At 39.4% G+C, this 12,705-nt stretch overlaps 3 protein-coding genes across 4 annotated transcripts in view; 1 reads left to right on the top strand and 2 right to left on the bottom strand.

Moving 5' to 3' along the window:
- The window catches only part of LOC144661636 (peroxisomal carnitine O-octanoyltransferase-like), a 22,127-nt gene extending 17,126 nt beyond the window's left edge, over nt 1-5,001 (bottom strand). The window contains exons 1-4 of the mRNA XM_078522443.1: nt 4,836-5,001; nt 2,465-2,572; nt 1,127-1,251; nt 132-310 (exon numbers count right to left, since the gene is read on the bottom strand). Of these exons, the coding sequence (XP_078378569.1) occupies nt 132-310; nt 1,127-1,251; nt 2,465-2,572; nt 4,836-4,923 (500 nt within the window). The 5' untranslated portion in view covers nt 4,924-5,001. The remainder of the gene's footprint in view (nt 1-131; nt 311-1,126; nt 1,252-2,464; nt 2,573-4,835) is intronic.
- Nucleotides 1-12,705, bottom strand: part of LOC144661647 (lysophosphatidic acid receptor 3-like) — a 668,415-nt gene that overhangs the window by 417,228 nt on the left and 238,482 nt on the right. The window lies entirely within an intron of this gene.
- Nucleotides 4,966-12,705, top strand: LOC144661668 (exosome complex component RRP41-like). Of its 2 annotated transcripts, XR_013572323.1 has the most exons (3): nt 4,966-5,569; nt 8,881-9,641; nt 12,520-12,705. XR_013572323.1 is itself a non-coding variant. In XM_078522474.1 (2 exons), the coding sequence occupies exons 1-2, from the start codon at nt 5,195-5,197 to the stop codon at nt 9,241-9,243; spliced, it is 738 nt and encodes a 245-aa protein (XP_078378600.1). In that variant the 5' UTR covers nt 4,966-5,194; the 3' UTR covers nt 9,244-11,377. The 2 variants fall into 2 exon arrangements, 1 of the variants encoding a protein (XP_078378600.1); XM_078522474.1 differs by lacking the exon at nt 12,520-12,705 and having other exon boundaries at nt 8,881-11,377.

The following is a 12,705-nucleotide window of genomic DNA, read 5'->3' as shown; positions in this document are numbered from 1 at the left end:
ATGAGAGGCTAGGAGAGGGGCAGGTGCAGGCACAAGGTAATTTCTCAGGCCTTTTGGAATGGGGGAAAACTGGGAGACAATACCCAAAGTGTAAGCTTCTTTTACCGTATGTGTACCATTCAATTACACACCTGTATAGCTTCTGCCAAATAAGAAGGAATGCATGAGTAAAGAGGGCAGCTCTTTTTATCTGGGTTCCACTCTGTACTGGCCACATGTCTGTAATAGAAATCGGCCCTCCAATATTGATCATGGGAGCTGATGGATATCGAGGTGTCAGATATGCAACGTCTTCCCACCACACCTCAAGCTTGTTGACAAATGAAATTAAATAATGATAAATACAACATACAGGTCAACATACAGAAAGCCTTGATTAATGATAAAAAAAATGCTTATTTCTGTGATCAATGAACATCAGAAGTCCATTTCCAGGAGCATGTTACCATGGTAATGGGCTCCTGTAAACATATAGTAAAATTCCCTGGGGGAGCATGCTCCCAGACCCTCTTGAGGCTTGCACCTTCAGCACTAAAAAATATTTCCCTTCAAAAGGAGTTGGAATTTCTGGTATCATAGGCATGCAATGTGTGCAGAAAGCTATGTAGCTGTAGAAGTTTGCAAACATTGTAGGCCTGAAGTACTACTTAAAGATGAATTCCAGTCCGTACTGCGCAATTTCGGCTGCAATGTTTATGTGAGTCCAACATGAAGAAATGTTTACAAGCAAAACTAAAAATTCCGCGACAAACTTACCTTTTTCTTCATTATTAACGCCAGATATCCCTGCAGAACAAATAATAACGAGTAGAAGAACCTTGACGCTATTTCAAACCGACGTTTCAGCTCATCGGAAATTCTTGAAGGAAACGAACTGTAATGGCGGACTAAAAAACTTCATGTATGCTGTCACCGAAGTGTAACGTTTCAACGAATTCAAAACAAAAACGAAAACAAACCCCGAGTCTCGCAGTACGGACTGGAAATCAGCTTTAAGGTAATATCGCTCAGTTCAAGGTTGTTGTTTTTTTTTTGTGAGTAGGGTATAATTTCTTCACCTACATAATATGTTAACCACCAAAACCTTCTAACTATCAAAGCAAAAAAAAAAAAACAGTTAATTTACCCAATTTTGCATGCCCTTGGCCCTGGTCTCAAGTTTCTTGTGTAGTTCTTTACCGACTCCACTGGCAAATTCATTCACCACAAATTGAGTTTGAAGATACTCTTCTCTTGTCAGGTGAGGTTTAACTGCAGGTCAAAAATTAATTTGAGTCGATCAACTTAAAATATGGAATCCGCAGGGGAAAAGAAAGGTGGGAAGACCTGCTAAGACCTGGAGAAGATCAACTGAGGAGGAGTTAAAGAAAGCTAACATCAGCTGGAACGCAGCAGAGAAGGCGGCAGCAAATAGAGTTCGGTGGCGAAGCATTGTTGACGCCCTTTGCTCCACCAGGAGCCTAAAGGAATAAGTCAAGTCAAGTCAACTTAAAATAACATCATGATTAGGATTACATCAGAGTACATGACTTTGAAGCTCTTAAGCAGTCAGTGCCAAATTGTTGTGATGTTGTGTTGAATTTGTCATACAAGACCTAATACACTGTAGAAGTACGAATATTAAACCCAGTCTTGACAACACAGGAATGACTTATGTACAAAGTGTTTCGTCGGAAATGATCAAATCAAATAATAATAACTTACTGTGAGGTCACATCACTTATGACGTAAAAAACCTGTAATTTCTCTAATTAAGAAGATCTGATCTACATTTCGCCTAGCCGCGAATCCAACAGAGACGCCAATGGGTAAATATTACTTCTCTCTTACTTCAATGTTAATTTTCGATGGATTTATCACTAACTGATACTTATTTTCATACAGACTTCGAATTTTACATGTACAAGAATTGAACATCGTAACAATAAACGAAAGTGAACAATTTGAAGCCTTGGTGAAACACGCGACTGGGCGAAACACAGAGTGTGGGATGTCAAGTGCTATAAATATTAGTCAGGAGAGCAAGTTCCAGTTGATGGTCACATCACTTCTCCAAGAAGTGACTGAGGCTGCAGTTTTTGTCCCAGAAGTTGCTAAGCAACATGACTTTCATACATGTATTTATACATGCAGCGACTTTTGGAGTACTTGAATGTGAGCATAAATCATGCTAGTTTTTGATCCAATGAAATAATTTGGAAAGATCAAAAACATCTTTATTTACACCACCTATTCAGGGAATTTGAAGGCTTTTATTGAATTCCAGACTTTTGTTATTGTTCTGAAACCATATCATTTGAATTTCACAATTATAATATCCCTTTACCAAATGAGAAAGCTCATTTATGGCTTATTAACATGTTTTCTCCTGGCTGGAAATAACGACTCCCATTGCTGTGGCCAGTATTGTTTTTTACTATTGTTCTTACGGAAACAATATTACTCATCATACATGTAACTGTACCTGACTCCAAATACTTTTCACAAGTCTGTGATAATGGTGGAACTGGAAGACTTGGAAGTTTGTCTTGAAGCTGAAAAGTCTTTTCCATGTTTTTGTACATTGATGAAGCTTAATGAAACAAAAAAAAGACACATTAACCAAAGCAAAACTGTACATTAATGACTGAAAGTAGCAAGTCAAAGGTTTTAAATGGTGTTAATTTATGAGTGACTTGCTACCACTTCTCCACTTATTTTCACTTTAATCCAAGTCACCACTTATCATGTATTCACATTTATCATTTGGACATATTTGAGCCTGCAGTTGGCAGGACATGTGTCACATAAGAAGCGGCAGTATATGACCTCACTCACCATGAGTCCCCCATAGCTCAGTGGTTAGAGCGTCCAACCGGTATTCTGGAAGGTCATCGGTTCGACTCCCATTGGGGAACTCGGAAAATATTTATTCTGAGTATTTGACTTGCTACCACTTCTCCACTTATTTTCACTTTAATCCAAGTCACCACTTATCATGTATTAATTTATGAGGGTCTATTACATTCTGGTGGTCTGGAGGTTTAAGCCAATTTTGAGTGTTAGTTTGTGGGTACATTTGTATTTATCTGGCTGTTTACTGTCAAGAAATTATGGTGGTTTCTGGCAGTCTTAAGGAGAAAAAGAAAACTTTTTGCGGTCTAGGAAGAACCAAATATCAATGGCAGTTTGTGGGTTGTATGACCCCTATAATAGACTTTCATCTGTATGTCATGCTATTAAGGAGACATGATGGCCTAGCCTGAATAGTAAGGGAGAGGGTTCTTCTGCTTTGTCCAGTGAGCACAGATTTTGTAATACACTGTGTATTAATGACTCAATATGCATAACTATTTACTGTATGTTCATCGGTCATTAATGACAGATATGTACTACTCATAATGCCTTCCTGCACCCAGCTTCTCCATGCTGGGACTATATAGCTCGTGAAGTTGTATTCCAGAATGAACTAAGACAGTAAGCTTAGTCAACACAACACTTTGTCAACAACAATTTAAGACACTACAACATGGCAACTCTAACATTACAGCCCTTGATCATTATACCCCTTTTTTTTTTCAAAAATAAAAAAAAAACAAAAAAAAAAAAAAAAAAAACAAAAAAACCCCAGCTGCGCAGTACGACAATACACTTAATGACTGTTCCCGAAGGAAATAGTTAATTTTGTTTCCCGAGAATCTTTGCCTCGGGAAACTGACATTGAGATTCGAGGGAAATAAAATTAACTGGTTTCCCAAAGGGATCATGACGTCATTTATTTTGCAATGTTGCCCGCTTAGAGAATTTTGGCAGGAAACAGTTGTAACCTCGAATAAGCCAGAAGAGCGTGAGCTGTTAAAGAAAAATTTCTAGCTTTATAATAATCCCACATTTTCAGGTTACATGAACATGACCCGTGTTGAATCCACTACACATTTAGCCTGCAAATATAAAAAAAATAAAAAAAAAAATTTTGGGGGTGGGAAAATATATTTAAAAAAAAATAAAAAAAAAAAATAAAAAACCGAAGAAAATTTTTCCCAATTGGGGGCACGCCCCCTTCTCAGAAAAAAGAAACCCAAATAACGAAGAAAAAAAAAAAAAAAAAAAAAAGCTTCCATCATCACATCACAGCAGCCTTCCATCGCACCCTGCATGCATTAGCGGGAGCAATAAGAGGCAGCTGTATTCACAGGCTAACTACACATGGGCCACCATCGAAAAACAAAAAGTCCATACCATGCCCCCCCCTACCTTCCCCCTCCCCACTCCCCCTTTTCCCTATCCAATATGGCTGCCTGTGCTAACGACTTTAATACCCCACTTATATTAAGCCAAGTGCACTTTTTTGCTTTGGTGTTTTATTGCTCATGTACTTGTACACAAGTAAAGATTTTGTTCATTCACGATAAGACCGGCCACTGTACATGTAGGTTCACAGTTTTATGAGGAACGGAGCTTGAAATATCAAAAATTACAGCCCAGCGCATTTCTTCAGAATCTGTACTTGCTCTATAAAGATGCAATGGTTCATCTTGCTCAAAGATCCAAAACTAAAACATTGAAAATCGACGTAGTTCTTGGGTCAGTGCCTCATTAATTTATTGATTCCCTTCACGCGGATTTCTGTACTTTGCTCTGCAAAGGTGCAATGGTTAATCTTGCTCAAAGATCCAAAACTAATACAGTGAGAATCGACATAGTTCTTGGTCAGGGCTACATTAAAACATATCCATAACAACTTCCTATTATTCCCTTCACGCAGATAAGTGAATTAATTGAAGGCGATCAAAAAGTCTACAGTGACAAAATGTCGAATGTCGTGACTTGAGAAAACGAGAGTGATTTATATTTACCTGAGAGACCACGGCAGGAAAAACGGATCAATTTCAACCAACTTCTTTCCACCGTTTTCAGACCAAATCGTAAAGCCAAAGAATGCATGAATCTAAACTTCACAACAGGATAATAACAGCCGGTAACAGCCCAATCGGCGAATCGAATTGATAAGCTTCCATTGAAAACAACAAACGCGGGAAAACTGGAGAACACAAAATTTACGGACGGGTTAATTTGGGAGACTGGGGACTATTCTTACAAGAAGCATGGTTTGAAAATTAGTCAACTTCTACATTCAACTTCTGTTCTACATTGTAAGTCTGCTACAAGTTTTAACATCTTTGAAGAGCTCTAACGATTTGATCTTTAGGCAATAATGGCTGGCTTGGAGATCCTTTCACCCGAAGGACTGCGTCTTGACGGCCGAAGACCGCACGAGCTTCGAAAGATCGTGTGTAGAATGGGAGTCTTCAAGCAAGCTGATGGATCTGCTTACATCGAGATGGGAAATACCAAAGCTTTAGCGACAGTTTACGGCCCACACGAGGTCACTAATAAGTCAAAAATCCTTCACGATCGAGTGCTGCTTAATTGTCAGTTTAGCATGGCGACGTTTAGCACAGGCGAGCGAAAGAAAAGGCCAAAAGGAGACCGGAGATCTACAGAGACATCAATGCTTATAAGGCGGACATTTGAAGCAGCGATTCTCACACAGCTTTATCCTCGATCGCAGATTGATATTTATGTACAGGTATGCAGGATACTTTTAGTTTGTCTTCTACGGTTCTACCACACACAGCAACGGTGAATTAACTGATCTCAAGTGGTTTGGGGGGAGGGGGGGGGGGGGGGAGGCATACTCAAATACCCACAGCAACACTTCCCACAGACAAAATATAGAAAGGTTTGTATTAGCTATACACAAGGAGCAAAGGAGCCTAATTTAACCTTTGTGAATATGAATGTTCGATCTACTATTTATATTAGCAAGAAATGTTACCTCTTTACTTGAAATTGTGCCAAGGAGTATGAGCAACATTCAAACATTCAAATTCTGTAAGGAGAACTGTCCTTAAATTGATGACTGCATCTTTTTATGGTGCGTCTTATAACCGAGTGTTTTCGGAAAATTTTCAGTTTCGAAACTTAGCATGACAAAGTTGCCAAGTTTGGGGTGCGTCTTATAACCGAGTGCGCCTTATAACCGAGAAAATACGGTATATCCTGGCACTTGTCATAGGCTATCCGATCTTTTTGTTTACGTTATGTGACAGTTAAACCCTGGTATCCTTTCGCACCTGGCGTAGCCGCAGGCCGAATAACTGTGGGCACCACAAGATCATTACTTCTTGGCACTTTGTGCCTCGCTTGGCCGGAAAGCTTACACTTTCCATTCATTGCCTTTTCGGGCATAAACGGATACCGGCTGGGATTACACAACAAACTAGTGAAAGAGTTTCCAGCTGGGTTAACCGTTGTGTAAACAAAAAGACCGGAGAGTGTATGACAAGTTCCACAATATAGATCGAACATTTTGCACCCACTTCCAGTGTTACATGCATAGCTATCTTTCTACATCCATCGTTCGACGTCTTCTTTTGACATTGTCTTTCAACGTGCTGTTTAAAATGAGCCAATCAAAACCGATACATACCAGTGTTGGTTTCATGCGGTTTTATGGTATGCAGAAGTTCGGATAATTCGTCAAATAGAAAACTTAAAACATTTTTGGAATCGCTTGACAATTCTAAACAAATATCTGATACTATCAAAACGTTTGAGTGGATATTTTGCGAAAATTTCGCTATCGTGAAAAAAGGCTCGGCTACCAAATCAAGCCTCGTTTTCAAGCTCCCCAAGAAAACGATCCCCCCCAAAAATTTTTGCTTTGCGTGATGCCTGTTTGCGTTTTGCCTACTTGCGTGATGCCTGTTTGCGTGATGCCTACTTGCGTGATGCCTGTTTGCATGATGCCTGTTTGCGTGATGCCTACTTGCGTGATGCCTGTTTGCATGATGCCTGTTTGCGTGATGCCTGTTTGCCTTTTGCCTACTTGTGTGATGCCTGTTTGCGTGATGCCTACTTGCGTGATGCCTGTTTGCATGATGCCTGTTTGCGTGATGCCTCTTGCGTGTGCCTGTTTGCATGATGCCTGTTTGCGTGATGCCTGTTTGCCTTTTGCCTACTTGCGTGATGCCTGTTTGCGTGATGCCTACTTGCGTGATGCCTGTTTGCATGATGCCTGTTTGCGTGATGCCTACTTGCGTGATGCCTGTTTGCATGATGCCTGTTTGCGTGATGCCTGTTTGCCTTTTGCCTACTTGCGTGATGCCTCTTTGCGTGATGCCTACTTGCGTGATGCCTGTTTGCGTGATGCCTGTTTGCGTTATGTCTCCTTGCGTTTTGCCTACTTGCGTTATGCCTCTTTGCGTTTTGCCTACTTGCGTGATGCCTGTTTGCATTATGCCTATTAGCGTGATGCCTGTTTGTATGATGCCTTTTAAGGTTTTGCCTTCTGGCGTTTTGCCTTTTTGCATTATGGCTATTTGCTGAATCGGATTGTTGCCATTCAACTTTGGATTGATGCATTCCTGATTTCGATGATTTTATTTCAACTACTGAGTATTGAATTTTGTCATAGATATACCTCCATAGTCTTGTTTGTTTCGAACGTCGAAAGATGGATGTTGATAGAAAGCCACTATGCACGTCACAATGAAAACGGGTGTAATGTTTACAAAGGTCGCATTTGGCTCATCTGCTCCCTGTGCCATACCAGTAGGTAGTAATCTCGTTTCCAGATCTCGCGGGTAGACGAGCCAGAAGGCGAGATCTGGTCAAACCTGTTTTGTACCATGTGATTGCCTGTCAGGAATGTGGCAGACGAGTCAATTGCGCATGCCCAAGATTATTCCAAGAAAATGGCAATCAAATGAATATCCAATGCACAACCTAATGAATAATGAATGCTTTACCATTCTCGCCTTTCTGGAATAATATCAAGCAGAGTATGTTACTTAAATAAGAATAAAGCAGAAGGCAGTCATGAAAGCTTTAGTTCGGGTAAAAATGTTTATTTGATTTTAAAAAATTGTTCATTCGGCGATTACGTGCAATGACTAGAGATGTCTAGATTTTATGCAAATTTGATTGGGTCATGGAATCAAACGTAAATATTCCTACGGTGGATTCTCTTTTGTTAAACATCGTTATTCGTTATGAAGAACTAAAAAGACTTTGACTTTTGAGGCTGACTGTAAACAACGAAACCTCCCAAAAATGACTATAATTTTATTATGATTGCATGCACGATCTCTTATTTGCATTAAAAAAAAAACAGACATTGAATTCCCTTGGGCCGCAGCGCACATTCAAATTTTTGCGATGTAACAGCCATGTTTTGAAACAGCCAATCAAAAAAAATGAATTTTCTTTCTTGACCAGATCTCGCCTTCCGGCTTGGCTACCCCCGAGATCTGGGAACGAGATTAAGTACAAATAGAAATAGACGTAAAAAACCACACGCACCTGAATTGCATGGGGGGGGGGGGGGGGTGGCTCCTGTCGCCCAAAAGGGTTACCTATTTGTAGAAATAAAGGGTAGGGATTTCCTGGGTTGGAGTATACAAAAGGGTAGGAAAACTCTCATTTAGGTGTTAAAAGGACCTTTCAAAATATCTCAAACAAACCTACTAAACAGTTGATTCATTCAAGTACTTTTATTTATTTAAGTGAAAAATTAAGAAAATAGATGCAGTCTCCCTTACATGGGTATGTGAAAAGCCATACCATTTTCTGTTGAAGGTACATGTATATGAAATGGTTCACCATATTTTTTAAAAATGGTTTAATCTCCCCTGCCCCCACTTCCCAGGGACTCATTCATGGAAGACCCTTGGCCCAGGTTGTGTTTTATTTTGGGGGGAGGGGGGGGGGTCTGTTCAGTGTGCTTCCTGAATCCCTTAGTACCCAATTTCAAACACAGGAAATAATGTTTACTCACTGGAGCAATGTGAGTGATCCATAAGTGCTTATAAAATACCGGTATTTGTTTGTTGGCAGATTCTTCAAGCAGACGGTTCTAACCAGAGTGCCTGTATAAATGCTGCTACACTAGCTCTTATCGATGCTGGGATTCCCATGAAGGACTATGTCAGTGCTTGCACAGTAAGTTTTATCAACGACAAGCCATTAATGGACATCAACTATTTGGAAGAGAGCTTTGGAGGACCGCAGTTGAGTCTAGCTGTTTTACCGAAATCTGAGAAAATTGTCATGTTCCAAATGGATTCTAGACTTCATGTGGATAACTTGGAAAAAGTTCTGGACTTGGCTAAGAAAGGATGCACCGATATCCACGTCTTGCTGAGACAAACTGTACATGATTATTCTCAAGAATGTGTCGCTTCTCTTACTAGTAATTAAAATCGTCTTATTCTCTAACAACTTTGAAGTCTGTGGCTTAGCCTGTCTATAGGCAATGTCTGGAGCCTTGTATATGAGCAAAGATTTTGTGAGGATAAGTCAGCAGGCACAACAAGCTGGTGAAGAAATTAAAGTGCAAGGCTACCTTTTCTGTTCCCTTACTAGACTACAAGCAGTCCAACCCTCCAAGTTAAGACCATTTTAGTCGCCATGGCGACTAAAATTTTGCAGCTGGCGACTACTTTGGAACCGAAGTCGCCAGCCTGGCGACTAAAATTGAGAAGAGGATTGAAAGTGTGAGCTTAATCTAGCAACTAAAATTTTTCACTGGTGACCAAACTTGAGCAGTTGGTGGCCAAATGGCCACTAAGGAAAAAAAATAAACTTGGAGGGTCTCCGTCCCTTTTTGTCTCGTGTCGTCATGACGACTCTCGTGTCGTCATGACGACGTTGTCATGACGACACGAGATAATTGTACAGGGGGATATTTTCCCGCCATGTCAATATTTTTCCCCCCGTTCCATATTTTTCCCGCCATGTCAACATTTGCTTTGTGAGGCCGCGGAATTTTCCCGCCATGTTATGAAATTCCGGCGGCATCCGATCACAAAACAAATGTTATCAAAGAATAATTGTTTCTTTACAAAGGTCGCAACTAAAGCGCTGGTTTATCAAACAGTAAGTTAGGAGTATTTATTGTAAAGGGCTTATTATGTAAAAATACAGGCACGCTATAAAAAAGAGATGACGTTTTTTTCTAAACTTGCAGCAAACGAGCAAATTTTAAGTGGTCTAACAGGCAATAAAAATGGAACAGAAATAAGGCCCCTTTTAGCTGGCAACAGTGCCTATCCGCTAACGAACTGGCTAGTGAAACCCTACCCGGACAGAGGACGCCTGACTCAGGAGCAGCGAAAGTTTAAAACCTAAAGTTCGGTGCGCTACGATCTGTAGTGGAACGAGCATTTGGCATGTTGAAAGTTCGTTGGAGAATTGCGTTGAAAAAGGTTGAACAAAAAACGAGCATCCTAAAAAAGACTATGATTGCTACGTGACTTTTGCACAACTTTGTATTGAAAGGGGTGACCTTTGTGGCATGAATAACAACAATTTAATAACAGAAGATAAACGATTAGATAAAGACAATTATTTTGATGCCAAATCTTTAAAAATGTCAACTGTGGCGTTTGTTTGTACAAATCTAGCGTTGTGCTGTTCCATACTTTTTCCCACATTTCAATAAAAGAACTCTGCCAGTCTGGAGTCGTACTTTTTTGCCTTTCTTTTTTCAGGCGGTTCTGATTCATCGAGAGAAACATTTACACTTTCGATTTGCAAAGCCTCGTTTACACTCGGCTCTGAGGTAAAGGTAGAACTCACTGTATGACCGAAAGAGGGCAATTATATTTGATGAGTTTTCTTAGGATTGAAGAGCAGAAATGTCAATCTAAAGCGCAAAACATACATTGCTTTTTTATTTTTTTGACCCGAAGATTGACCTGAGTCAAGAGGCACTACATGTAGCTTCATATATCCTGCTGTGAATTCCACGCTACAATGGACACAACTTTTATAGACGACAACAACAGCCTTTTCAGTGCATGAATGAAGCTCTTAAGAGGAATACACGTAGATGTGACGCATTTTTTTCTTTAAATTAGCTGTACGCTTTTCAATTTTGGATATATTTGAGCTGCAGCCAGCAGTTATCAAGAAAAATACAGACAAGTTTTACGTTCTTAAAATAACATTCTAACCTTTGCCGACAAGATTGTACTGAAAATCAATGAAATTAATTGTAACTCAAGCAGAAAACGCGTAGAAGAAGAATGAAATACACCAGGTTATTACAAACGCATAATACAATGTACTAACCGAAAGAGAGAAATTATATTGATGAGTTTTAGAACGGATCTGAAAAGCAGAAGTGTCTAATAATCAACAAGATGTCATTACATGGACCTGCCTGTAAATTTTTCGTTGTCGTTGTTGTGCATATAACGCTAGTATACCGCAACTTAAATTGAGCGAGAAAAGCAGTTTTTAACATGAAGCTCTAAAATCTCTTTGGAGTGTCTTGTCTTGTGGTCGCTTGTAAAGTTTTAATTTGTGCAATTGTGAGATGTATCAGAATAACAGCTTCATGATCACGTTGCCAATTTAAAGAATAGCGTGCTTTCATTTGATATCTATTATTTTATCTTGAGAGTTTTGGAAAGTAGTTGAAAATCATTTCTGTTTACCAAGCGTAGGAAAATGGTGGATGTTTCAACAGGATATTTACTGTAACAACTGTATTTATAGAGATTACAGTCGTGGAATATAGCAGATATAGCTTTTATATCAACGTAACTAGTATACCTAATGGTAAAAATGTTGCTGAAAGAGAGGACGATGTAAATATCAGTTGTTCGATCGGTAAGCATTGTTCTTATCTTTGTGTAGAAAACTTTTTTTAAATTTAGCTAGCCGCGGCAACAGATTGTATCGGGGTTAAAGAGGGATTGTAATCTAAGCAATTAGTTGGTCGGGATTGAATGTCAAAGTTAATCTTGCACACATAACACATGTCGTTTGAACAAAAGGTTTGAATCGTTTGAATCGTTAGTCGATTGAATACCCAACCATTTTAAAGTTATGACCAGTTATGGTACAGCATAGTAAGCTCTGTGTAGAAGTTAAAGTCTCTCTTTAAAAGTGAGATTTGTGCGAGTTAAACACTACTACATAGTTTATTGCGTACGTTCGCGCGGAATCACGTGTCAAGCAAGATCGAATGTTTTCTATTAAGCAGAACCTAGCAGAATATTTCATTCAGTAGATTTAAATAGCGAAGAAAATGACTGTAATTTACACGTTCTTCAGCCGCTGCGTTGTAGCTTTGGCGTTACAAAAACATTAAGACCGGCTCAAGAGTAACCAAAACCAAATTTCTCCTCACAATATCAATACTAAATCAGGAGAAGAGGTTATAAGAATTAACAAAATCATCACCACTCGCATGTCATTATCACTTAACAGGCTAAGCGTTCACGAATAAACACCCAAAGCGATATCTCATATAGCGTGAAGAAAGCACATGGAAGTCATAGTATAAGTATACAGTAGAATGTATGCTTAGTGAACCAAAGTGCAATACAGTGCAATGTCTGTCATCTTTTTCTGCTGTTATTGGAGTTATATAACTGATCAACTTTACAAGCAATAAATAGACGTGAAAAGCGATCTCTTTTTTAAATAAACTCTAAAAAGTGACACGAGACACTAAGCCCAGAGGGCTTTTGATTTTCTAAGTCCCTTCAGGGTGAAGCAAAAAAAAAATGGTGCCTGAGTGGAAAAATCAGAGAGGGTCAGAGAGACGTCTTGCTCCCAGATTTTCCCTAGATATTTTTCCACCTGTGTTCTTTTTTGCATCATGCTCCACTGACTAAGAAAAAAGTAGCTCATAGTCTAGCCATTCAC

Source organism: Oculina patagonica, chromosome 7 (assembly GCF_052425735.1).
Source record: "Oculina patagonica isolate OP01 chromosome 7, crgOcupat, whole genome shotgun sequence".
NCBI lineage: Eukaryota > Metazoa > Cnidaria > Anthozoa > Scleractinia > Oculinidae > Oculina > Oculina patagonica.
This window is presented reverse-complemented; position numbering and strand designations above follow the sequence as displayed.